Raw genomic sequence first — 26,913 nt, forward strand, 5'->3', positions numbered from 1 at the left:
GGTAGAAGTTCTGCATTGTGAGAATAATATTGAGGGTAAATAATATAATTGTTGCTAAATAAAAGGCCAGAATCAAAAGCCATTTTTTCACTAAGCAAAATGCATACTCATATACAGCAGACAACTTGCCACTGCACATAAAATAAACATCCGATCCCAATAATGATACTTCAGCTGTTCATTCATAATTGCCACAATCAAATTTATAATTTGATCAACTCACCTTAGCCCCCTCAAATTCCAAAGATGGTCTAATGACTATGAAATGCATTAGTCTCTGTTCTGCTTTAAAATATTTATTTAATTTAGGAATGCTACTCTATTAATGTTTTCACCTTGTTTTAAACTTTTAAGCATTTTAAGACTCAGGTCTTAATCAGTGCATAATTATGCATTAGTCTTGTATTTATTAGAGCTGTTAAGCCATGCTAAAAGAAAATTATTAATTTTTTTACATTTTCTTATTTAGGCAGGGATTACGGCTGAGGACGGTGAGATCCAACCCAGTGCCTCATTTTGGAGAGAAAACAGACAGCGAATGCATTCATGCAGGCAGGGATAAGAAGCTGCACATCGGCTCCGGCGTAGGTACAGCTGCAAGTCGCAGCTTGCTGCTGAGAGCAGGGAGCAGGCAGCCGTGTCATTTCCCTAACCCTGAGAATCACGCAGGGCGTGCCCCGCGCTGATCCGTGGTGCACCGCCAGCCAGCCAGAAACAGGAGAGGAGGCGCCAGGGGGAAGAGTAACATGCCTTTAATTGCCAAACACATTTCACATCAAGCCACAACGGAGAAAGCCACAGTACATACAACGTAACAGCCATCCATCTCACCACTGTACAGAGAGAGAGAGACAGAGGAACGCATCGCCGTTCCAACAGAGAAATATCACAGTATCTGAGTCCGGTCTGAGCTGCTGCTCTTATTGAAAGGGACAGCGGACCACTGCTTTGTGCAGTCCAGTCTCACACAGCAGCCTACTGTATGTAACCAGTGTAAACAATGGGTACCAAGGTCAGCTTAGCCAACACGTTTGCTGGATGAAGCAGCGTTGCAGAAAATGCAGTTAGGACTTCTGCTGCTCTTCTGCTGGGGGGGTTGTGGATCCACTGGGGGGCGTTGAGGGTGGAGAGGGGCTCTTCAGGGGTAGGGGGGCTCCAGGACTGACCAGCAGGACCACATTCTCCTTCTTGGAGAGCCAGAATGCGGGGTACAGGGGCTCCAGGAACTCGGCCTGGTAGCGGTGGATGAGGGTCATGGCGTCGGCCACGCCGTAGAAGGCCAGCGAGCCGCGGGCGTAGTCCACGTACACGCCGACGCGTGTGAACCCGCCCACGGGCAGCGGGGTCTCCACACCGCTGTGCCAGGCGGAGAAGCCACGTCCGTTCCACTGCAGGCACCAGGAGAACCCGCTGCCCGTGATGCAGCCGTTGCTCTCCCCGCTCTTGCGGTCGATGCTCTTGTAGGTGACCCCCAGGTGCGTGCCGTCCCCGCTCACGTCCACCTCGAAGTAGTGCCGGCCCAGGTAGAAGCTCTCTGCCGCCAGCACCTGGCGATGCTGCTCGAAGCGCTCGGGCGTGTCCGGGTAGCTGTGCTGCCACGGCGTGGTGTTGGTCACCTTCCTGTTCTCCTCCGTCAGGCGTAGGAACTTGTGCACGGTGTCTGCGTCGAAACTCAGAGGGGTGCAGTCTGCCGATCGGACAATCAAACTTAATTTAGCAAACGTATAGTGCTTTATTGAACGTGCATATAGTGCTTTAATAAGCACACGCAGCTTTCTTTAGTGTTCAATTACTGCTTTATTTAACATGCATAATATATGAATATTAATGAATCTCTTTAAATATGTGTAGCGCTTTAGCCTGTGCTGAGTATTGCCTTTGTTTAACGTTTGTGTAGTGCTCAAAACGGAATAGTCATCTCAGGCCACTTCTCAGACAAACTACCTGTCAAAGCTAGTTTTGGAATTTCTCATTAAATAATTTTAAAGAGACCGGGTAACAGCCTCTGTTATAAATGATGAGAAATTCAGATGCCTCTGTACATTTATTTCAGTCCCTTTGCCATAAATCAACATTTCTTTTACGCTTGTAACTGTTGATGGCATCCTTATGGAGGTGGTGTAGTGTGTGAATTGCTTGTGCAGGACACTGCGTAAGTGCCGCTGGTGAGACTGCGGGGTTCTGGTTATGGTTAGGGTTAGGCATCGCTGCCTCTCTGAAAGACACACACTCACACTTCATGAAGTCCTCTCGGGACTGCGGGTCCGGCTGGGAGGCCTTATGCTTTGCTGACACGATGGCGTGCACGGTCGTTTTAATCCCCAGTTTTTCTGCAGGCCAGAGGAGGGCAGAGGTTAGATCAGCAGGCTTCAGGCCCAAACACAACGCCCCTCCCCGTTATTCCCCTGTGTTCGGTCGGCTGGGAATCGTCTCGCGGTGAGCCAAAGTCTTTTCGTCAGTCAGCTGAAATAGTTCTGTTGTCACGGTGAATTACACGCTTTTGGGTTAGAAAAAAAAGAAAAAGAAACCCAACAATGCTCATGACCCGGGAAGCAGGATGAGTCAGCTCTGCTTCCTGCCGATTGGCCGAGCTGGGAGCGCTCCCCGTTGTTTGTTCGCCATGACGACAGCCAGGTGTTTTTGGCTGAATTCCTCGCGCTCGGCGTGCCTCCCACTCCGCGGGGACAGGTGAGGACACGTCAGCCCAGCGCCCGAGAGCTCAGCCCTGCCTCCCGGACAGCGGACCTGCGTGCCGACACTAGCAGAGCATTCCTGAGCTCTGCGCTTACAACTCTACACTGGAAAACAGATACACAAGCCACACATTTGTGCTTATCTCATGGGCCACTGCACTGGAAAACAGACACACAAGCCACACGTCTGCTCTTGAGCTCTTTAAAAACAGGATATTCCTCCGAAACCATGGAGAAGGAGGGTGAGGTGCCACATTAGACAGTGTGCTAGGATACACACACATCAGCACAGCAGCAGAAACTGGACTAGCGTGCGTGTGTTAGACATAGCCACTGGCTATGTACACAGATGCGCACAGACACAGAATGTGGGTGTGTATCATCGCTCTGCCATGGTATTTGCAGAAGCAAACAAAGTGCAGTTTGTTCGACTGGACCGTCTAATTTGTGAACAACGACAGCCAGTCAAACCAGTAGGGGCAGCCAATCACAAGTTCTCTGAGAGGTCACAAGCTCTCTTGCAGGAGCTTTGATGTCAGCTGGAGAATATAGATCTGTTTTATTACCTATTATAAGACCATTAGATCGATAATAATAATAAGATGTTTAATCTTCTGCCATTTTTAAAAACATATTTTTAATATTTTTCAAATATTTTTTCACCCCTGTGTGGAATCAGACCTGATGTCAAGGACTTAAACTTATTTTGTGTTGACCAGCTTCACGAAGAAAACCAATCTGGAACCATTTTTCAAAAATATGATCTATTGTTCTCATGTTCTTATGTACCCATAATTATCCATCTGAAGCAGTGACATTGACAGCAGAGTTATTATGACAGGAATTCTGGGTAAGCTCCTTGCTCACAGGTATGACACGTAGCCAGCCTGCAGGGGTAAGGGCCAGTAAGGGCCAGCCCTCGCACCACAGGCCTGCTCCCCAAAAACTTCCCTAAGCTTCCCTGTGAGCGAGGGACCCTGAGTGGCTGGGGCTAACGCCCAGCTCTGCAGATTCACACCCTGAACACTGATCAAAGGGCCAACAGGACACCTGCAGAGGACCCTATCAGGCACCTGGATCAAAGGGCCAACAGGACACCTGCAGAGGACCTTATCAGGCACCTGGATCAAAGGGCCAACAGGACACCTGCAGAGGACCCTATCAGGCACCTGGGCGAGGAGGTGAACAGCCAGTGTTGTTGTTGCCACCAGTTTTTCATTTAGTCATGGTCTTAGTCTTTGGACTAAATTGTTAGCTTTAGTCATATTTTAGTCATGCCTTCTTCATTCATTTTAGTCAGGACACAAATCATATTTATTTTAGTTGACAGAATCATAGTCACATTTTAGCTCTAATTTTAGTTTAGTTTCTAATTTTTTTTGCCACATTTAATACCCTACCTCCAGTAAATGCCATGACTATTAAATACTTTGTAACTTCCTCAGAGTGTTTGTGACAACACATCAGTTGTGACAGTGCATATCCCTGTTACGAGTAAACACTGCTTCACATGTGCATACAGCATGTCCAGCTGCAGTGTGAATGTCACAAATCAGCTTAGGTAACTGCACATTGTAACTGCATGCATTTGTTTGAATAGAAGCCATTACAGCTGTCCAACCCCAGTAAACTGCATATGTGTGTGATCTTTGCCATCAATATTCTCCAAGTGTCAATGTAGAGAACAAAGAGTACATTTATCCACAGTTTTACATAATGTTGGCAAAACATGCACAGTTTTGCATTGCAAATAAAAATTATTCTATTACTTGCCTACAGGCAGCTGAGGAGAACTGGCTGTACCTGGTGTTATTGAGCATTATGTGAATATGATGTGCTTGTATTCATTTAATAACGTCAATGATGAAGCTCTGCTGATGCACATTTTTTTTATTTTTTTACTTTTACTTTATTTTTAAATTGCAATTTCAAAGTACCGGTCTTGGCAGTGTGGCAATAACTACACCTGTCTTGGCTTACACTCTGTATGCCACCGGTTAAACCATGTGCTGTGACAAGCCCCCTTTCTTCTTTTCTTTTTTTGCAGCGCTAAATAATAATAAACTAAAGTGACTTTGAAATCATGGAAGTCCATCTGTCCTGGTCACAGGTATGTGGTTGAAGTTCATGCAGTTTTACCGAACCATAGTTGCTTTCTGTGTTTGGCACTGCAATCATTGTCACCTCTGTGTTTTCCAATCAGAAATGGAGAATCTGAAGCTGCGCCCTCCCCTTGTCGCAGAGTGTCACTAAATGAACATTTGAAGCCGCAACGAGAAAAGGTAAACACACTTTTGCATATGTGATATCCAGACTACAGGAGAAATAATGTAACAGTGTGATATCCAGACTACATGTGAGATAATGCAACAGTGTGATATCCAGACTACATGTGAGATTATGTAACAGTGTGATATCCAGGCTACAGGTGAGATAATGCAACAGTGTGATATCCAGACTACAGGTGAGATAATGCAACAGTGTGATATCCAGACTACAGGTGAGATAATGCAACAGTGTGATATCCAGACTACAGGTGAGATAATGCAACAGTGTGATATCCAGACTACAGGTGAGAAAATGTAACAGTGTGATATCCAGACTACAGGGGAGATAATGTAACAGTGTGATATCCAGACTACATGTGAGATAATGTAACAGTGTGATATCCAGACTACAGGGGAGATAATGTAACAGTGTGATATCCAGACTGCAGGTGAGATAATGTAACAGTGTGATATCCAGACAGAGTGATATCCAGACTACAGGTGAGATTATGTAATGATATCACCTGTGTTTAGCAGTTGTCTATGACCATGAAATGCACTTTTTGTACGTCGCTTTGGATAAAAGCGTCTGCCAAATAAATGTAATGTAATATATCCAGCCTGCAGGTGTTCAGGTGAGATAATGTAATGATATCCAGACTGACCGTTCTTGCTGGTATCCTTCAGCTTGTTCCTGTAGGTGGCGAGCAGCTGGTGACGCAGCTGAGCAGTGGACTCGGTCACCACCTGGCTGAAGAAGGTGAGCCGGTCCATCAGGCCGATGTACACCCCAGGCAGAGACACGTCCACCTTCTCCTTCTGCCACTCCGAGTACTCCTGCAACCACCAGCAGGGGAAGCCAGTGTCACAACACCACGCAACTACTAGGGGGGTGGGGGGGGGTGGGGGGGGGGGGTTGAGATTAAACTTGGGGAACCCCTGCCCCTGACTGCTCCCCCTTCTATAAAACAGCTAAATTTTAAAGCCTTTACACAACACGCACTGCATTGCAACTCATAAGCACGTCTACCAAAACATGGTTTCCTGTATTACAGATCTATATCAGGAAAATTTCACACAGGAAAAGTACATGATAAATGACTGTGATCATAATATTACCAATAAACACGAAGAATATATTTCTGTGAACCAGTTTTTTTAAGAAAGCATAAAATAACATATATTTTGAAATACAGTATATACAAAAAAATTTATTTTGGGGAATGTATTTATGGGTCCTAGTTTGAATCTTTGTCTGCCTCCTCATTTTGGTCCTGGGGCCACACACTGCATTGTGGGTAGTTTTCTCTCTAGGCCACTGCTCGGTTCAGACAGGCGGAGGGGTGCATTTCCTCAGGTAGATTTGGCACCACTAAACTTGCACATGCTGTTGCTTCTCCTTCGTGGCATCTAGCCAAGCAGCACAAGCTTTCATTCTGACTTTATTTTAAATATGCTGTTTTAAATTAATCATTTGTCCAGTGCACTGCCACAAAGTGTGAGCAGAACTTCAAATATAAAATTATTTTAACTTTTATTTCTGCACAAAGAGACCACCGTTCATTCATACAGAAATTTTCAAAAACCTAATTCTTGTAAATGTCAAATATAGACCAGGATTCACATGCGAACTGTCAGGAACTATTTTGAGAGAGTTCAGCTGGGCAGAAGACCTGCATGTACATGGCTATGCTGAGGAGCAGGCAGTTTCAAACCAAACAAACAGCAGTTTCTACAATCAAATGCCCGATAAAACAAACTGTTTATCGTGTTTCAAACGTGGACTTTGGAAGCTTTTTAGAAGCTGCTCGTTTGCACAGTGGAGACCTGAGACCTGATACCACTGAAAAGCAGCAGCTTTCAGCTTTCACAGTTCCTCTACAGACTCTCCGCTCACAGTCTAACTGGAGCTGCACTAGCACAGTCACTACACTGTCTGCCTGCAGCAGCATGGTCTCTCTGCAGAACCAGAAGCACAGTCTCTCTGCAGAAGCAGCAGCACAGTCTCCCTACACAGTCTCTCTGCAGAAGCAGCAGCACAGTCTCCCTGCACAGTCTCTCTGCAGAAGCAGCAGCATAGTCTCTCTGCGCAGTCTCTCTGCAGCAGCACAGTCTCTCTGCACATTCTCTCTGCAGAACCAGCAGCACAGTCTCTCTGCACAGTCTCTCTGCAGAACCAGCAGCACAGTCTCTCTGCACAGTTACTCTGCAGAAGCAGCCACACAGTCTACCTGCATAGTCTCTCTTCACAGGCTCCCTGCAGCAGCACAGTCTCTCTGCACAGTCTCTCTGCAGAACCAGCAGCACAGTCTCTCTGCACAGTTGCTCTGCAGAAGCAGCAGCACAGTCTCCCTGCAGCAGCGCAGTCTCTCTGCGCAGTCTCTCTGCAGAAGCAGCCGCACAGTCTACCTGCATAGTCTCTCTTCACAGGCTCCCTGCAGCAGCACAGTCTCTCTGCAGGAGCAGCAGCACAGTCTTCATGCACAGTCTCTCTGCAGAACAGCAGCACAGTCTTCCTGCACAGTCTTTCTACAGCAGCAGTTCTCATCATCATAAGGTCCTACCAGTGTGTCTTTCAATGATAATAACAGTTGTTAAGAAGCCTGTGTCTCACATCCCTTTGAAGTCTTCCATCGGCCAGTGTATGTGCTTAGGCATATACAGCACTGTCAGGGAACCACAGCTGTGTCCCACCCAGGAACCGAACCCACAACCTTCTGGGTAAAAGCCCCACTCTCACACCAGCAGGCTTTGTGGCTTCCTGTCAAACTCCAAACCCTCCCAGAAAAAAGGGGCATGTTTCTGGACTGCTGTACTGCTGGACTGGTGGACAGTTGAAAAAGGTGGTTGGCGTGGAAAGCATGATTCCCTGGAGTACCAGGGTGGTGCCGGATGGGGTGCACCACGCGCGTACCCCGCTTTCCCCTGGCTCTCGCTGGGCCCTACCGTCAGGAAGTCGATGTCGTGCTTGGTCCTGGAGAGCCGCTCCACCTGAAGCTGTGTCTTCTTCAGCTCACCGCACTTCTGCTCCAGGTGTGCCTGGATCCCCTCGGCCTGCCGAACCGCCTGCTTCTCCTCCGCCTCCAGCACCTCCTCCACCTCCCTCCGGGCCTGCTCCACCACCAGCTGCAGCTCAGAGAACTGCTGCTCGATCACCTCCCGCACCTCTGTGACCGAGTTCTGCAGGGGGGGGGGGGGGAGTGAGAGAGAGAAGGGGTAGAGAGACAGGGGGGGGGGGGGAGAGAGAGAGAGAGAGAAGGAGGGAGGGAGAGAGAGAGAGAGAGAGAGAAGGGGTAGAGAGACAGAGAGAGGGGGAGGGAGGGGGGGTAGAAAGAGAGGGAGGGAGGGGGGAGAGAGAGAGGGAGGGAGGGAGGTGGGTAGAGAGACAGAGAGAGGGGGAGGCATGAGTTTATTCGTAAGATTGACCCACAAACAGCCTTTCCAACTGCAACTTCGCTTTCTCAAGAGGTATCTGATTCAAGTACTAACCAAGCCCAGCCCTACTTAAGCTTCAGTGCTAACCCAGCCCAGCCCTGCTTAGCTTCAGTGCTAACCAAGCCCAGCCCTGGTTAGCTTCAGCTGTTCAGTTTCAGGGTGGTGGCAGCTAAATCCTGCTGAACAGGCACATTTCTCCCTGTTGGACGAGTTTGCGCTGCTCCCTGACGAGCACAGCAGCGGCCTGCCCAGCGGAGTGCTCAGCAAGCAGCCGGAGGTTCCTCCCTTACTGCCGACGCTGCGTCTACGAGGACAAGGGTGCCACTGCACCCTACAGTCACCCGACACGGCCAGAGCGTGACGCAGCGTAGCATGACTAAAGAGGCTCTGCAGGGACTCCTGCGTGACTCATCGACCCACCAGCTGCACTGTTTCCACCAGCGCAGAGATGGTGCAAATGTGAAATACATTTTTGTTACGTATATCCAGGGAACATACCTTAAATGCTTATGTGACACACAGTATTTTGGCTCATGTGGAGCGTGAGCACAGAGTGTTCTGTGCAGTGTGGTGAGTGGCACTTTGCGCGATTAGCCTGCGAGCTGATCATTCAGTGAGAGGTAATTATTAATGCCCAGGTGCGCAGTCATGCAGCTTGTGGGAGACGCAGACAGGTTTCAGTGAACAGGTGTGATGTGACACCTGCGCGTTGGTGCACCTGTGACACAGGCCGCCCTTAAGCAGGGAATTACAGAGGCGCGGGCCACACCCACACCTGAGACACACCTGACAGGGACACCTGAGACACACCTGACAGGGACACTCACACTGGAAACACTCCCACAGGACAAACCCAGGCCACATTCTGGCTCACCACGGAAACATAACAATAACGTGCGCTTTTGTGTGTAAGTGTGTCAGATAGAGAGGGAGGGGGGTAGAGACAGAGAGAGAGAGAGAGAAACTTCTATTCAAAAATTTAAACCATTTCCGCTAAATTCTCACATTACAGTAATCTAGAAAAACTCCTCTATGTACTGGGGGAGAAATCTGAATGTGTGGCGCTGGCTACAAAATATGTGGCCTCCTGTCACTAAATGAGGGACAACTCCAAAATGTGGCACCATTTCTCTTATTTGTATTGTTAGTCGTGTCATTGTTAATTGTTTAATTGTTGCTTTGGTAATATTGTTTATATACAGTCATGGCAACAAATAATAATTTAATTGAATTGAATTGAGAGAGAGAGCGAGAGAGAGAGAGAGAGAGAGAGAGAAGGAAAGAGAGATCACAATCACACAGGACTTTGTTTGCAGAAGGAGGGAAAAACAACCCTCGTTCTGGAAAGAATGTCTGTTCCATATTTCTGTTCCAAATGAGATTCTGTTCAGACCACATAGCATTAAACCACAGCCATAATCTGGGTCACATCGTCACACAGAAAAACTAGTGCTGTCATGTTGTTATCATCTGAGAAAGCTAGACCAGCTTTATCTTTAGAGGACACCAAAAAATTTACACATGCTTTGACTTCTTCATGCCTGGGCTCCAGTAATGCAGTGTTTACACGCCTGAGCCAGCGATCCATTGCTCGACTAGGCTAGACTCCATGCTGTTTTAAATTCTGCAGCTAGACTTTGACTCAGGATAAACCACACACTACTTAACCTAGACTCTGCGACAGCACTGCCTGCCTTCCGTTGGTTGGCAGTAAATTTTAGAATCAATTTTTAAATTTTACTCATCACTTACAAGACCTTATACCGTCTGGCAGAGAGTTATACTGTAGAACTGTTAGCTTCGTGTGAGACACAGAGACCTCTTAGATCTTCAGATAAGGGCTTTTCAGCTGTCCCAGAGTCTAGGTTAAGAGCTAAAGATGATCACGCCTTTGTTGTAAAAAGCCCTGAGACTCTGGAACAGCCTCCTCCTCAGTATTAGAGTAGAGATGCTCAGTCATTGGCTTATTTTAAATCTCTTTCCCAAGACCCATTTTTAACAAACTACCTTTTAAAATATCTGACCTGTATTTTGACGTTTTTTTTCTCCGCTTTTATGTAATTTTAGTGCTCTCTATTTGTTGTCTCCCTAACTGGTGTTTTATTTTTTTTATTTGAAGTTGTTTTATTGTGTTATGTTATGGTATTGTGCTTTTTCATGCCGTTTGGCGATGTCATGGCGATACCGTTTGGCGATGTCATGGCGATACCGTTTGGCGATGTCATGGCGATACCATTAGGCGATGTCATGGCGATACCGTTTGGCGATGTCATGGCGATACCGTTTGGCGATGTCATGGCGATACGCAGGCGCCATTAATGGCCGTCAAGGCCTGGCAGAGCGCCCTCGGTAAAGATGGCGGGAGGAAAGCGGTGACTCACCGCGATGGACACCGTGTTGGTCTGAAGCTTGTTGATGGCGTTCTCTGCCGCTGTCATGGTCTTCAGCATCTCCCTCTGCTTGTTACTCAGCTCCTTCTGAACATGAGAAAAAGAGAGAAAAGGGACTCACTATCACAGCTGTACACTGGCGGACATTAACACAGCTGTACAATGGCACACGCTAACACAGCTGTACAATGGCACACGCTAACACAGCTGTATAGTGGCACATGCTAACACAGCTAATGCTGTATAGTAGCACACACTAACACAGCTAATACAGTACACTAGCACATGCTAACACAACTAATGCTGTACACTGGCACATGCTAACACAACTAATGTGTACACTGGCACACGCTAACACAGCTAATGTTGTACCCTGGCACATGCTAACACAGCTAAGGCTGTACAGTGGCACATGCTAACACAGCTAAGGTTGTACATAGGCACATGCTAACATGGCTGTACACTTATACTGAAAATATGCTGAGGAATAATAACAAAGGTAGTAACCAAAAAGAGAACCATCTGTTTTTAAATAGGAACACATGCTTGGCTGCTGCCCAGTGCACTCTGAAAAGTCATAAATGTTACTTGTTCCCCAGTATTGGCTGCAGGGTCTGTGATGTAGCTTATTCATTAACAGGGGCCATTTCCCCTATGAAGTTAAAGAACTGTGCATAACTTTCCAGCAGATTCTTTACATTCTCTGATCTCTTCTAGCAGACCGGGAAACCACACAGCGAGAGCAGCAAGGAATAAGACAACCAGAAATGAGGGTGAGAGAGGGAACCATTTTACACAGTCAGCAGAGCAGGATATCCCTTATGTAACAGTGAGTTACATGCAGTACTGGTGTGTGTGTGTGTAACAGTGAGTTAGGCACAGTACTGATGTGCGTGTGTAACAGTGAGTTACATGCAGTACTGGTGTGTGCGTGTGTAACAGTGAGTTAAATGCAGTACTGGTGTGTGTGTGTGTAACAGTAAGTTACATGCAGTACTGGTGTGTGTGTGTGTAACAGTGAGTTACATGCAGTACTGGTGTGTGCGTGTGTAACAGTGAGTTAAATGCAGTACTGGTGTGTGCGTGTGTAACAGTGAGTTAGGTGGGATACTGGTGTGTGTGTAACTGTGTGTTATGTGAATACTGATGTTTCATGTGTGTTTGCGTGTGGACGTGTGTGCGTATATATATATATATATATATGTGTGTGTATTATTATATTATTATAGTATAGGGGGGGCAGAATTCCTTGTTCCCCAGACCTGTGTGGGCAATGCTCAGAGAGAGGGGTGGAGTACCTACCCCTGCCCCAGGACACCTGTGCACAGCCACGCCCCTTTCAGTCATGGCTAACTGCGAATCGCGCGTCTGATGCCACGGCAACGGGGAGGCACTACGTATGGTAATCTGCAAGACCCCCCTGCCCCCACCGGCCCCCCCGTCTCACACACACACCCACACACAATCACACACACACAAACACACACACAGGTCAGAGGCTGCTCTCTTAGTGAAGTCTCTGAGGAATGCAGCATAGCCTGCTGTCTGCTCTCCTGTCCCAGCAGAGCTGGGGGGGGGGGCCCGGGGTCTTCTCAGGTTACCATACCTGCGTCAGACAGCGGAGTTCACCTGATTCAACCCCCCCCCCCCCCCCCCTAAAAAAGGGACCTCACCCCTGCCCAAAACAGCCTCACAGCCCAATTTTACAGTCATATAAATACCACACAGAGAGCTATGCTTAAAAATGTTTCCCATGGACAGTGTGGTACAAAGGCTTCGGTAACTCAGGGGTTGCAGGTTTGAATCGAGCCCAGGCCCCACACCATCACTGCCATGACTGTGCCCCAATCACCGCATGCTCAGAGAGACCACACACAGAGAGACTGTACACTCAGAGAGACCTCACACGCAGAGAGACTGTACACTCAGAGAGACCACACACGCAGAGAGACTGTACACTCAGAGAGACCTCACATGCAGAGAGACTGTACACTCAGAGAGACCACACACGCAGAGAGACTGTACACGCAGAGAGACTGTACACTCAGAGAGACTGTACACGCAGAGAGACTGTACACTCAAAGAGACTGTACACTCAGAGAGACTGTACACGCAGAGAGACTGTACACTCAGAGAGACTGTACACACAGAGAGACTGTACACTCAGAGAGACCACACACGCAGAGAGACCTCACACGCAGAGAGACTGTACACTCAGAGAGACCACACACGCAGAGAGACCTCACACTCAGAGAGACTGTACACTCAGAGAGACCTCACACGCAGAGAGACTGTACACGCAGAGAGACTGTACACTCAGAGAGACCACACACGCAGAGAGATGCTTAGAGTGACCGCAGGAGTGAGGCAGCACAATCAGCCAACCAGTTCCACTGGTTTGCATCTGTGAAGTGATATTAGGGAACTGAAGAAAAGTTGCGAGCCTTGGGAAACAGGTTTCTTTGTGTTAAATTATCTGAACAGGAAGAGCCAGTGCCTCCCTACTAAAGCACATAACAGCTGTGTGAGTTAAATTATCTGTACAGAAGAGCCAGTACCTTCTCTAAAGCACATAACAGCTGTGTGAGTTAAATTATCTGTACAGAAGAGCCAGTACCTTCTCTAAAGCACATAACAGCTGTGTGAGTTCTGTGCTTCTCTCATAGCAGGTGGAATTGTATTTATGTAAAAGTTTTAATATTGAATTTTTTTTATTTTAAGATTTTGCACGGTGCTGTGTTTCTGGGCCCAGGCCTGAGGATCAAAGAGAAGCTGCCAGCGAATAGCACAGTAGAGATTTTTCAGCGGTGCTATGTGATGGAATTATCAGGGAAGTGAAACTGAAGTCATGTGACCCTTCCTGTGCTTTCAGGAGACTCTATACCTGCTGCCATTGTCATGCTGATGAGAAGTATTTCCTGTTGCATAGTGACCTGGGGAATTCGTGCACAAGCTGGGGGAGGGGGTGGGCGTGGGGGTGGGGGGTACGGATTGGGGTGGGGGAAGGGGGTGTGGGGTGGGGGTGGGTGTGGGGGGGTGGGGGATGAGGATCAGAATGGGGATGGGTGGGGATGGGGGTGTTGTAGCCTTGAGGTATTATGGGTAATTATCACAGGGGGCAGTGAGAGGTGGAATCTAAATAAAAACTGTGAAGCCGGTGGCCCAAATGATTGATGGCGAAGAAAAGGTGCTGAGAGCCGGCTGTCTGCCCCGGTGCATTCTGGGAACAGCTGAGAGTACTGAAACCACCTATCCGGAGTGAGCAGGCTTTGTCTGCCCCGCCCTGAGTCCAAACACAGGCTCAACACCGTCTGGAGTCTCAGGATCAGCGACACTCTCCCATCCTGCTTTCAGTCTGCTGGAAACGTACCAGCCGTTCCCCCCCCCAGCCCCTTTCGAACCCGAGCCCTCACATTGCACAACAGTGCCTGGTGCGGTTCCTGACCAGTCCAGCCACTCCACCGCAGTGGCTGTGGTACTGGTGTGAAATTGTGAAATCCAGGTGAGATCAAAGTGTGGGGGTAGGCTGAGGAGGGAGGGAGGCGGTGAGGGGGGGAGGGGGAGGTGAGGGGGAGGGGGTACTCTGGCCACTGCTCTGTATGCAGCCCCACCCTGGCCTCTCACTGAATGGGCCATAATCTCTGGCATTTAATCATCAGAAAGATCACACACTCAGGGCTGGGGTCAGAGGTCAGAGAGATTTTTACACAGGCATCTCTGACAAGGACAGGTGAGCCTGCAACCCTGCCTCCTCCTCCCAAAAAACTGGAACCACAGGAACCCCCTGTCCACCCACCCCCTCTCCCCCACCCTACCCCCACCTGCCAATATCTGCAGGTCACATGACTGGATCTATTCCTGTTTGTTTGTTCAGAATCTCCAAGGAATGAATTCTAAAATCTCTTCATTAGCACTATGCTGATGGCGCTGCATTTGATTGGTTGGATGCTGTATGGGGCCAGAATGCTGCAAGGGGTCGGAATGCTGTAAGGGGTCAGAATGTTGTAAGGGGTCGGAATGCTGTAAGGGACCGGAATGCTGTAAGGGGTCGGAATGCTGTAAGGTACCGGAATGCTGTCAGTGTGTGGAACAGTTTCCCAGGTCATGTACTAGAAGTAGAGACCCTTGGGGTGTTCAAGTCCAGGCTTGACACTCTTAAATAGAGTTAAATGGCCAGTCTAAAGGCCTGTTCTCCTCATTATGTACTCTTATGTTCTTACGTTCCAGATGGGCTGAATGGCCTGTTCTCCTCATTATGTACTCTTATGTTCTTATGTTCTAGATGGGCTGAATGGCCTGTTCTTCTCATTATGTATTTTTATGTTCTTATGTACTAGATGGGCTGAATGGCCTGTTCTCCTCATTATGTAACCCAGACCTGATCCTGTTCCCTAACCCAGACCTGGTCCTGTTCCCCAATCCAGACCTGGTCCTGTTCCCTAACCCAGACCTGGTCCAGTTCCCTAACCCAGACCTGGTCCTGTTCCCTAACCCAGACCTGGTCCTGTTCCCCAATCCAGACCTGATCCTGTTCCCTAACCCAGACCTGTTTCTGTTCCCTAACTCAGACCTGGTCCCGTTCCCTAACCAAGACCTGGTCCTGTTCCCTAACCCAGACCTGGTCCTGTTCCCTAACCCAGACCTGGTCCTGTTCCCCAACCCAGACCTGGTTCTGTTCCCTAACCCAGACCTGGTCCCATTCCCCAGAGAGCTGCCCGACATGGTGACCTTTGTGCCGAAGAGGTTCTGTGCTTTCAGCAGAAGCAGCATCCTGTTTTGGAAGCGTGGAATCTGAGCAACAATGAGAATCTTAGCGATGTCATATCCTCTCCTCCCAGAGACAAGAGCAAAGGGCATCGCACCACAATGCTGATGTCAACTCACCATGGCAACAATTACAGTTAAAATTTAAATCACATGCAGGCCCTCTGACCACTGATTGCCATGCATGGAATATCTGATCTAGCTCCGCAGTCTAGACGCAAACTAAAATTCACAGAGAATGTTCTAGCCATTTAAACATGGAGCAAACCATGTGTAGGATTACCCAGCAGTCTAAACTCACGGTAAAGTGTTTTGTAAAGTTTGGTGGTGATGGCAGCCAATGCCAGATGATTGGTATGGTCAAGGGATTTGGCCTAAAATGAAGCAATGGGCTACTGCTATGGGACTAACCCTGACACCAGAACACTTCCAAAATCACATTTGAGTTTTACAAAAAAAGAAAGATATATGTATATATACAAACACACACTCATATGCACATACATGCACACACACACAGATACACACACACACACACACACACACAGTTGACATATGTTTGATATCTGTGCATGTGTGTGACTGTGTGTGTATAGTGTGTATAGTGTGTGTGTATAGTGTATAGTATAAGTGTATAGTGTGTGAGTGTACAGTGTATAGTATGCATAGCGTGTACAGTGTATGTAGTATGAGTGTGACAGTGTGTGTATAGTGTGTAGTGTGTAGTATGAGTGTATAGTGTATGAGTGTATAGTTTGAGTGTGGGTACCTCTATCTCTCTGCGGGCGTCCCTAACAGGCGCAGTTTGGTGTCCACGGTGCTCCTCGGCTGCGCAGTCGGAGCAGACGCAGCAGGCGTCTGCGCGGCAGTAGAACTCCAGGGGGCGCCGGTGAGCCTCGCAGGTCCGGCGCTCGATGTCGCGCAGCGGCTCCACCAGCCGGTGGCTCTGGAACTTGGGGTTCTCTAGGTGGGGGCGCAGGTGAGCCTGGCAGTACGACACCAGGCAGGTGAGGCAGGACTTCAGCGCACGCCGCGGGTTCTCGATGCACGAGTCGCACACCACGTCGTCTGGCCCCAGGACGTCCTGCGCAGGCTCCTCAGGGGCCTCCTGGGAGCCCTCTAGTTTTTCAGGGCCCTGGGGACCCTGTAGCTTTTTGGGGTCCTGGGAGCCCCCTAGCTCCTCTGGTTCCTGGGGTCTTTGAGGTTTTTTGGGGTCCTGGGAGCCCCCTAGCTCCTCTGGTTCTTGGGGTCTTTGAGGTTTTTTGGGGTCCTGGGAGCCCCCTAGCTCCTCTGGTTCCTGGGGTCTTTGAGGTTTTTTGGGGTCCTGGGAGCCCCCTAGCTCCTCTGATTCCTGGGGTCTTTGAGGTTTTTTGGGGTCCTGGGAGCCCCCTAGCTCCTCTGGTTCCTGGGGTCTTTGAGGTTTTCCGGGGTCCTGGAGCCTCTGAGGTTTTTTGGGGTCCTGGGGGCTTTGAGGTTTTCCGGGGTCCTCTGGCTCCAGCAGGTCCTCCTGTATCTTGCTCTCATCAGCGCTTTTGGGGTCCTGCTGGACCCTCCCCTCCCCCTCCCCCACAGTGCTGATAAGGGGCACAGCTGAACCCCCATTCAGCTGAATCTTCTTCTCCCCCTTCTGCCCCCCCTGAGGCGCTGGCGTCTGCACATGCACACCCGACATACTTCTCCTCTCTTTCTTTCTGTCTCTTTCTCCCTCCGTTTCTGTCCCTCCCTCTCTTTCTGTTTTTCTCCCTGCCTTTTTCTCTATCTCTCTGGTGCTCACTCTTTCAGTTTCTTTCTCTTTCTTTTTTTCTATCGCTGTTTTATATCTCTCTCTTTATTCCTCCCTCTCTGTCTCCCTCTCTATCTCTCTCTCTTCCTCTCTCCCTTCAGCTGCCTGGCAGACCTGGGTCCTCTGCTCTCAAACCCCACCTAAAGTATGCGAGTCGTTAGAGTTTCTCTTCTTCTTAACGCCTCCCTCTCTCTCTCTCTCGCTCTCTCTCTACCTCCACCCCTCCCTCCCTCTCCCTCCCCCTGTCAGTGAAACTCCATATGTGGCCAGGGAAGGGCGGGGCTAGCACAAAGAGGGGGAGGAATATCTGTTTTTTTGGAATGTTTGAAAAGAACTGCAGGATTGCAGAACACAGACTGATAAATGTCCCTCTCGTTCAGTTATTCCTTACTGGAGAGCGAGCAGACTGGGGAGTCACAGTCAAAGCTGGCGCTGGGTCACCTGAGCGGAACTAAAGCACATCAGCACTGAGCACCTTGCATATTTCTGCCTGAAACAGGAAGGAAAACATGCCACATGATCTCAGAATGATGATGACACAGAATGATGATGTCGTCAAAGTTTGTACTGTCAGAGGGAAGCAGAAAAGCAGTTTTATATTTTATATTTCTTCAGTTTGATAACATGAAAGAAAAGAGAGAAGTCAAGCAGGTTTTGAGTGACATGAAGTGGAAATTTGCTGCCACCTTGTGACAACTCCACAACATGGAAAACCTGATCCTGACTGACTCCATGCAAGTGAATGTAACATACCGTACATGAAAACATACGCACTCTAGAGAGACCCTCACAGCAGCCTCCAAGCCCTGGAGTGGTCTGCGGTCCAGCGGTAGGCATTACTGCATAGAGATTCTGCATAGAGATCCTGTTTAGAGATCCTGCATAGAGATCCTGTATAGAGATCCTGCATAGAGATCCTGTTTAGAAATTCTGCATAGAGATTCTGTTTAGAGATCCTGCATAGAGATCCTGTTTAGAGATCCTGCATAGAGATCCTGTATAGAGATCCTGCATAGAGATCCTGTTTAGAGATCCTGCATAGAGATCCTGTCGGAAGCAGGAAGGCATTACTGCATAGAGATCCTGTCAGACACAGGTCTGACTCTTTCCAATGTCAGCGCCCTACCTGAAAATCACAAACACGAAAACCATGAGGGCACTGGGTCTAATCACATCAGGAGAGTGTTGGGTCTAATCACATCAGGAGGGCACTGGGCCTAATCACATCAGGAGGGCACTGGGCCTAATCACATCAGGAGGGCGCTGAGTCTAATCACATCAGGAGAGTGTTGGGTCTAATTACATCAGGAGGGTGCTGGGTCTAATCACATCAGGAGAGCGTTGGGTCTAATTACATCAGGAGGGTGCTGGGTCTAATCACATCAGGAGGGTGCTGGGTCTAATCACATCAGGAGAGTGTTGGGTCTAATCACATCAGGAGAGTGTTGGGTCTAATTACATCAGGAGGGTGCTAGGTCTAATCACATCAGGAGGGCGCTGAGTCTAATCACATCAGGAGGGCACTGGGCCTAATCACATCAGGAGGGCGCTGAGTCTAATCACATCAGGAGAGTGTTGGGTCTAATTACATCAGGAGGGTGCTAGGTCTAATCACATCAGGAGGGCGCTGAGTCTAATCACATCAGGAGGGCACTGGGCTTAATCACATCAGGAGGGTGCTGGGTCTAATCACATCAGGAGGGCGCTGAGTCTAATCACATCAGGAGGACGCTGGGTCTCATCACATCAGGAGAGTGTTGGGTCTAATCACATCAGGAGGGTGCTGGGTCTAATCACATCAGGAGGGTGCTGGGTCTAATCACATCAGGAGGGTGCTGGGTCTAATCACATCAGGAGGACGCTGGGTCTAATCACATCAGGAGGGCACTGGGGCTAGGCCCACCACCTCCTTCCCTTTCAGAAGCAAACACAATAAGGATTGTGCACATACGCTGTGCACTTACACGAATGTGAGAATCTGGTTGCCCTGCAGTTGGTCATTCTTTTTATAATGATTACCAAATGTTATTCTACTCCTGTCCACCAGAGGGCAATGTTTACCGTGTGGGGACTTCTTTGTGACTGACACCCAGTTGCCTTATAAGCCATGTATGCAAGCCAAATTGACACTAGCTGCATTGTGCTTTTGGAAAGTAAAGTGATTACTCAAGTTAGCTGGCTAGTTCAGGGAAAACTGACCAAGGCTTAAAAACATTAAAAACATTATTGCTGTATATTAAATAATTAAAATGTGCTTTTAGATGTGACTACAACAAATTATTGAGTTGACTGTATACTCACATCTCCACCGCCTTGCTGGTCTGAGCCGCCATTAATTTAACGGAAGTGAGAAGTCTGAGGAAATGGTAAATGGACTGCATTTATATAGCATTCATCCAAAGCGCTTTACAATTGATGCCTCTCATTCACCAGAGCAGTTCGGGGTTAGGTGTCTAGCTCAGGGACACTTCGACATGCCCAGGGTGGGGATCGAACCAGCAACCCTCCAACTGCCAGACAACCGCTCTTACCTCCTGAGCTATGTCGCCCCCTAAATCGCAGAGACCCATGGGATAGCCTTCCAGCTGAAGGCTGATGCTGCCTTCAAATTTAACCCAAATAAGGCACCTTAGAGGGATGCATTCTTTGACGACATGCCTACGAAGGACGAGCATGAAAATAGTGAAAGTGCTGCCTTCTAAGGCTGCTGACTTCGTATTGGGATGTAGAAATTCTCTCTCTCTTTCTCTCTCACACACATGCACACTCACACACACACACACACACAAACGCATGCACACACGCACTCACACACACACACACACACACACGCACACACGGACACACACACACACTCACACACACGCACACACACACACACACGGACACACACATGCACACACTCACACGCACACGCACACACTCAAACGCACACACACACTTACAAGCACACACTCAAACGCACACACACACACACACACACATACGGGCACACAGGTGTAAGAGAGGAAAACTGAACTACAGAGCATAAGGTTAAAGAGGAGAACTGATCATGACCTCTGACCTGGGAGTATGGTAGACTGATGGAGGCGGAGTCAAGCAGCTGCAGCTGGTGACCATGGGTGCCACTGAATTGGTTGGAGAGATGGAGGGTGCTGACAGATTGGTTGGGGAGGTGGAGGGTGCTGACGGATTGGCTGGGGAGATGGAGGGTGCTGACGGATTGGCTGGGGAGATGGAGGGTGCTGACGGATTGGCTGGAGAGATGGAAGGTACCACTGGATTGGTTAGGGAGATGGAAGGTGCCACTGGATTGGTTAGGGAGATGGAAGGTACCACTGGATTGGTTAGGGAGATGGAAGGTGCCACTGGATTGGTTAGGGAGATGGAAGGTGCCACTGGATTGGTTAGGGAGATGGAAGGTGCCACTGGATTGGCTGGAGTGTTGGAGCCTCATCTCCACATGGCACCTGGTCTGATGGAACGTGTGCTTCCTCCCGCCCACCAGTGGGGGCTCCAGTGAGCCATGGGAGCGCATGCCCACAGCTTGACCCCACAACCCCGCCACGCTTACCGCTGGACTCCGCCATGCCTCCGTGCCCAAGCTCACCCTGGCACCAAGCGACAGGCGGGTGAGCTGCCCGCTGGCTCTCGTCAGGAGGAGGGGCACATTGTCCCACATGTTCGGCTTCTCCAGGTCTCCCCTAGAGACAAACAGGTTGGCGGGGCATGGGGGAGGGGCAGCGGAGACAAGTAAGAAGATGAGCGAGGTTTGAGAAACCCTGAGATGTCAATCATTACCCTGTTTGAACCGGTTAAAACATGCCATTGAGGGAGATGTGGCCCGGTTAATGGTAAGAGCTGTGTGGCAGGCAAAGCAGCGATGATCCAGCCCAATGCATTGTGGGAAGATCACAGGTACGTTTTGGGATATGGCTTCTCGTTGCAAACACAACAGCTACAGTCTGATTCCTGAAATGAACACAAAGTGCACAAACAGTGGAAATGATGGGTCATTTTACCCCCTCACTGAAATCAAGTGTTATGCTTCATTAATTGTCAGATCTATTCTGTAAAAGAAGAACAAGCATGTATGCATTTTGTGTGTATGCTTTGTATTGCATTACATTGCAGTTATTTAGTAGATCCTTATCCAGGTGTTTTAATGAGTGGTGCGCATGGAATCAGCAAAACAAGTTCTGTTAGGAAACTTACAGCCAAACAATTGGTCGGCCCCAGTAACCGCATACTCACGCATTTCCATAATCAACCAATCGCATACACACAATACTTCTCTTTCACTCATACAATCACAGGCACACATCATCAATAGAGTACCTTTTTAAATCAACACTCAGACCTCTCAGTGCTGCTGCTTGTCTGCGCTGCTTTGCATGCTTCCCTGCTGCTGCTCAGAATTGCACTCACCCTCCACCACCCCAGCACCACCTGTTGTTTGGATCTGCTTCTAGATTTAGTATGCGAGATGTATAGTACTCCCCGTTAGATAGGGTAGTGCACGTAAACGCCTGAAATAAATCCATTCAATGCCAAGCCAAAATATGTATTTACATATTCATGTAAATATTTTAATATGTGAATTGTCCTGACTGAACTTTTTATCTAACATACATTTACACAGGTGGATGTTTACTGGAACATTTCAGGACACAAGGACACAGAGCTCGGTCTGGCACCTTTCTCTGTTACAAACCCACTGCTGCCCTGCTGAAGTTCATGTCAACATTACAGGTCTCAAAATCTGTCTCAAGGGGTACAGTAGATTGTTCTTTTTTTGGGACAAGCTCAGGTGTTTCTCCTGGACGTTCTCTCTCCTTTCACCTGGGAAGGAAAGGGAGAAATCGTTACTTACTTTATTTTGTCTGATCTCTCAGCCTCTGTGCTCGAGCCCGAGCCCCCCCTCTCCTCCACCCCAGCCATGCCTGGGGTGCACAGGTGCACAGGTGACATTTTAACCGACAAGCGGGGCCGGAGGCGCTCCTGTGCTGTCCATCCCTGGGACCCTTCCTCTGTCTTATAAACCCGCCAACGCCGCAGCGAGCTCCGCTCCTCCACCCCTCTAATAAACCCGCCAACACCTCAGCGAGCTCCGCTTCTCCACCCCTCTAATAAACCCGCCAACACCTCAGCGAGCTCCGCTTCTCCACCCCTCTAATAAACCCGCCAACCCGCCCTGGACGTGCCCTTCTCCACCCCTCTAATAAACCCGCCAACCCGCCCTGGACGTGCCCTTCTCCACCCCTCTAATAAACCCGCCAACCCGCCCTGGACGTGCCCTTCTCCACCCCTCTAATAAACCCGCCAACCCGCCCTGGACGTGCCCCTCTGCAGCTAGCAGCAGGGCTGCGTGAATAAAAACGCGCCAAACGCCACTCGCGTGAAAAGCACAAAAGAGCCGCTTGACTGACTACTGTTATCACATTATCACACAGGTTCAGGGGTTTAGTCTTTTTCAGCCCAGATACATTTCATCTCTCTCTCTCTCTCTCTCTCTCTCTCTCTCTCGGGAGTCTTATTATGCAGATCAACAGTGCAGACAAAGCTGTGGAACCTTTGAATCGCTGTCAGTAAAGACGGAAACACAGAGGAACAGCACAGGCATATCTAACAGGAGCGTCTGACACAAGAACAACTCTCCTGTTTCTGCCACAGAAGAGGATGCAGGCCCTTTGTGTGGTGCGACGGAGCGGCGGTGGTGGGGTGGGTGGGGGGGGGGGGGGGGGGGGGGGGGGGGGGGGGGGGGGGGGGGGGGGGGGCAGTGTTACAGTGGACTGGCCAGATTAATTCAGGGGCACTCAATCTTATCTGAAAAGAGCCGGTGTGGTCACATGTTTTTATGTTAGCCCAGCACTCCAACAGCTCCTTCAGCTCATTAACTAACTGCGGTCTCAATCGAGGCCGTGATAAGCAGCCTCAGGCTCTAATTACTCCTGTGGTCTCTGAGCACTCTGGAGCTGCTGTGTTCATGCGCCACCGAGCGTAGCAGCCCTCTGTGTGCCACTAGCCTGGGCGCTATGAGCTAATCCATCAGCACAAAGGACCAAGCAGGTCAGGCAGGACCCCACCTGAGCCGTCTATGAGCGGCCCGAGTGTTTGAGTGGGGGTCCAGCGCCCAGTAGGGTTGCCAGATGTCCGGTTTTCTGCCGTAATATCCGGGTTTGTCCAGCGTAATGTCCGGTCTGAGCAGCTGATGGTAGAAATATTTTGGTCCTGAGAGGGTCACCTTTGCCCTTTGCAGCATATCCGATTTTGATCAATTCTAAATCTGGCAACCCGAACAGACAGTGATGAAGACACACTTTCTGACATGTTTAGCTCGCTCTCAGCTTGCATCAAAAATAGCGTTAATGGCATCGGCCAGAGGTATCAAACATCAAACACAGCACCGGGAGGGAGTGTGTGTGTGAGATTCTACGGTGCACACACACACACACACACACACACTCAGACATACACTCTCATACACACACACACAAACTAACACACACACACACTCACACACACTCAGACATACACTCTCATACACACACACAAACTAATACACACACACACACACACTCACACACACTCAGACATACACTCTCATACACACACACACGCACACACTCATACACACTCACACATGCACTCACACACACAAACATACACACACACACACACGCACACACACTCACACAAGCACACACACGCATACACACTCACACACATACTACACACACACACACACACACACACATACACACACACATGCACATATACATCCACACACTCACATACACACACACACACACAGACACACACACACACATGCTCATACATTCACGCTTACAGGCTCACACACACACGCACATACACAAACACACACACACAAACATACACTCTAACACACACACAGACACACTTACATGTGTGTTTGTGCATATGTGAGATTCTATTGTATGTGTGATTCAGCTGTGTGTGTATGTGTGTGTGTGTGTGTGTGTGTCTGTGTGTGTGTGTGTGTATGTGAGTGTGTGGATGTATGTGTGCATGTGTGTGTGTGTATGTGTGTGTGTGTGTATGTGAGTGTGTGGATGTATGTGTGCATGTGTGTGTGTGTGTGTGTGTGAGCGTGTGCGTGTGTGTGTATGTGAGTGTGTGGATGTATGTGTGCATGTGTGTGTGTGTGTGTGTATGTGAGTGTGTGTGTGTGTGTGGATGTGTGTGCATGTGTGTGTGTGTGTGTGTGTGTGTGTGTGTTTTCTCTGCACTGAAGAATTTCAGGATCAAGTCTTATGGAGAGCATGTAAGAGAATAAATGATGTCTATGGCTAACTAATAAACAAACACCTTACTGGAGAGAAAAATGGTCTCAATTGCACAAACTACTAAACGCAACTAATTTGCTTTAGACGCACTTCCCTATCAAACTAATTTTAAAATGTGAGTTACAAAGTAGCGTATTGCAACACAAGCATCCTCATGAAGCCGGTTCCATTATTCGCCCCCTACATGGGTGTTAATAATAGCCACACCTCGCTTCATACCAAACAAGGTCACATTACCACACCCACTTTGGCAAAAGGAGGCAGGCATAGACACATCGGAAAAACGAGTCAGGTAAGAATGGAGCATTCACCTGCAGCTAGGCGTGCACACACACACACACACAGACTCTCACACACACACTCACATGTGCGCACGCAAACTCTCAATGCTCTTTAGACCTGTGCGTCACTTCTGAAGTTTCGGAGGAGTGTCAGGGTGAAAGAACAGAGCAGAAAGAGGAGAGAGGCGAAGAGAGACGGTTGTAGAGAGAGAGAGACGGAGAGAGACGGAGAAAGGGAGGGAGCGAGATAGCCAGAGAGAGAGGGAGAGAGTTGTAGTGAGAGAGACAGAGTTGTTGACTTGTAGAGAGAGAGTTGTAGAAAAAGAGAGAGAGCTGTAGAGAGAGATTTGTAGAGAGAGCTGTACGGAGAGAGAGAGAGTTGTAGAGAGAGAGATTTGTAGTAAGAGCTGTAGAGAGAATGTCTGCAGATTGTGGGAGGGATTCGTCGGTGGGTGACCCTGGGGAGCAGATGGTCGAGGTGGGGGAGCAGCAGGGTGACCCTGGGGAGCAGCGGGGCGAGTTTGGGGAGCAGCAAGGTGAGTTTGGGGAGCAGCGGGGCGAGTTTGGGGAGCAGCAGGGTGAGTTTGGGGAGCAGGAGGGCGAGGAGTCGGACTCGGACATGGAGCCGGTGGTGCTGTGGGTCCCGAGCGGCCGGAGGCTCCTGTCAGGGCTGCTGGGGCTGAACGTGGTGCTGCTCGGCGCCGCCCTGGTGGCCAGCCAGGCCTTTAACCCCACGGGGCTGCGGAACCAGGAGCCACAGGCCTTCCTGCTGCTGGTGATGGGCCTGAGCCTGATCTGGATGCTGTGGTACCTGCTCTGGGCCCGGGCACAGCCTGGCCTCTCCCCCCACATCGACCACCACGCCGGGAGCATTGCCGTCACAGGTAACTGCCCCACCCACCTCACTCACCTGCGTGGACCACGGGGTCTCTGCTCCGCCTGCTGTCTCACCTCCACTACCTACAGCTGCCCAGCAGGGCTTTCTGGGGATGGAGGCTAGGGCTCTGGGTGTGGATCTTAAGGCTCTGGAGGTGGATCTTAGGGCTCTGGGGGTGGATCTTAGGTATCTGGGAGTGGACCTTGGGGTTCAGTGATTAGGGGTCAGACCTGGGTCAAATATGTCACTGAAATACACTTTAGCACTGTAACACTTTAAGACTGTAACACTACAACACTTTAACACTAACACTGTAACACTTTAACACTGTAACACTAACACTGTAACATTTTAACACTCTAACACTGTAGCACTGTAACACTTAAACACTGTAACACTGTATCACTTAAACACTGTAACACTGTAGCACTATAACCTTTCAACACTGTAACACTTCATCACTGTAACATTTTAACACTCTAACACTGTAGCGCTGTAACAATTCAACACTGTAACACTTCAACACTAACACTGTAACACTGTAGCATTATAACACTTCAACACTGTAATACTTCATCAGTGTAACATTTTAACACTGTAACACTTCAACACTAACACTGTAACACTGTAGCATTATAACGCTTCAACACTGTAATACTTCATCACTGTAACATTTTAACACTGTAACACTTCAACACTAACACTGTAACACTGTAGCATTATAACACTTCAACACTGTAATACTTCATCGCTGTAACATTTTAACACTGTAACACTTCAACACTAACACTGTAACACTGTAGCATTATAACACTTCAACACTGTAATACTTCATCGCTGTAACATTTTAACACTGTAACACTTCAACACTAACACTGCAACACTGTAGCATTATAACACTTCAACACTGTAATACTTCATCACTGTAACATTTTAACACTGTAACACTTCAACACTAACACTGTAACACTGTAGCATTATAACACTTCAACACTGTAATACTTCATCGCTGTAACATTTTAACACTGTAACACTGTAACACTTCATCACTTTAACACTGCAGCGCGTTAACACGTTAAACACACGTGTTAAACA

General features: G+C 48.8%; 2 protein-coding genes across 3 annotated transcripts in view; one reads left to right on the forward strand and one right to left on the reverse strand.

Annotated features, from left to right (window-relative positions):
* Positions 1-735: 735 nt before the first annotated feature.
* Positions 736-17,512, reverse strand: LOC118221474 (tripartite motif-containing protein 16-like). Its single transcript, XM_035406591.1, has 6 exons — positions 16,319-17,512; positions 10,777-10,872; positions 7,907-8,140; positions 5,626-5,797; positions 2,235-2,330; positions 736-1,687 (listed from the first exon to the last, which is right to left on the reverse strand). The coding sequence occupies exons 1-6, from the start codon at positions 17,219-17,221 to the stop codon at positions 1,065-1,067; spliced, it is 2,124 nt and encodes a 707-aa protein (XP_035262482.1). The 5' UTR covers positions 17,222-17,512; the 3' UTR covers positions 736-1,064.
* Positions 17,513-25,282: 7,770 nt separating this feature from the next.
* The window catches only part of LOC118219906 (proton channel OTOP3-like), a 12,838-nt gene continuing 11,207 nt past the window's right edge, over positions 25,283-26,913 (forward strand). For both annotated transcript variants that reach the window (XM_035403398.1, XM_035403399.1), the window contains exon 1: positions 25,283-25,825. In XM_035403398.1, the coding sequence (XP_035259289.1) occupies positions 25,360-25,825 (466 nt within the window). In that variant the 5' untranslated portion in view covers positions 25,283-25,359. The remainder of the gene's footprint in view (positions 25,826-26,913) is intronic.

This window comes from Anguilla anguilla, chromosome 2 (assembly GCF_013347855.1).
Source record: "Anguilla anguilla isolate fAngAng1 chromosome 2, fAngAng1.pri, whole genome shotgun sequence".
Lineage (NCBI taxonomy): Eukaryota > Metazoa > Chordata > Actinopteri > Anguilliformes > Anguillidae > Anguilla > Anguilla anguilla.

What these genes read in the sequence shown, in the direction of transcription:
- LOC118221474 (XM_035406591.1), bottom strand. Translation starts at nt 17,221, where the DNA reads ATGTCGGGTGTGCATGTGCAGACGCCAGCGCCTCAGGGGGGGCAGAAG. An exon ending in GAAGGATACCAGCAAGAACG is followed by an intron (nt 2,331 to 5,625) that starts GTCAGTCTGGAT and finishes TCTGGCCTGCAG; the next exon opens with AAAAACTGGGGATTAAAACG. An exon ending in CCGAGAGGACTTCATGAAGT is followed by an intron (nt 1,688 to 2,234) that starts GTGAGTGTGTGT and finishes TCCGATCGGCAG; the next exon opens with ACTGCACCCCTCTGAGTTTC.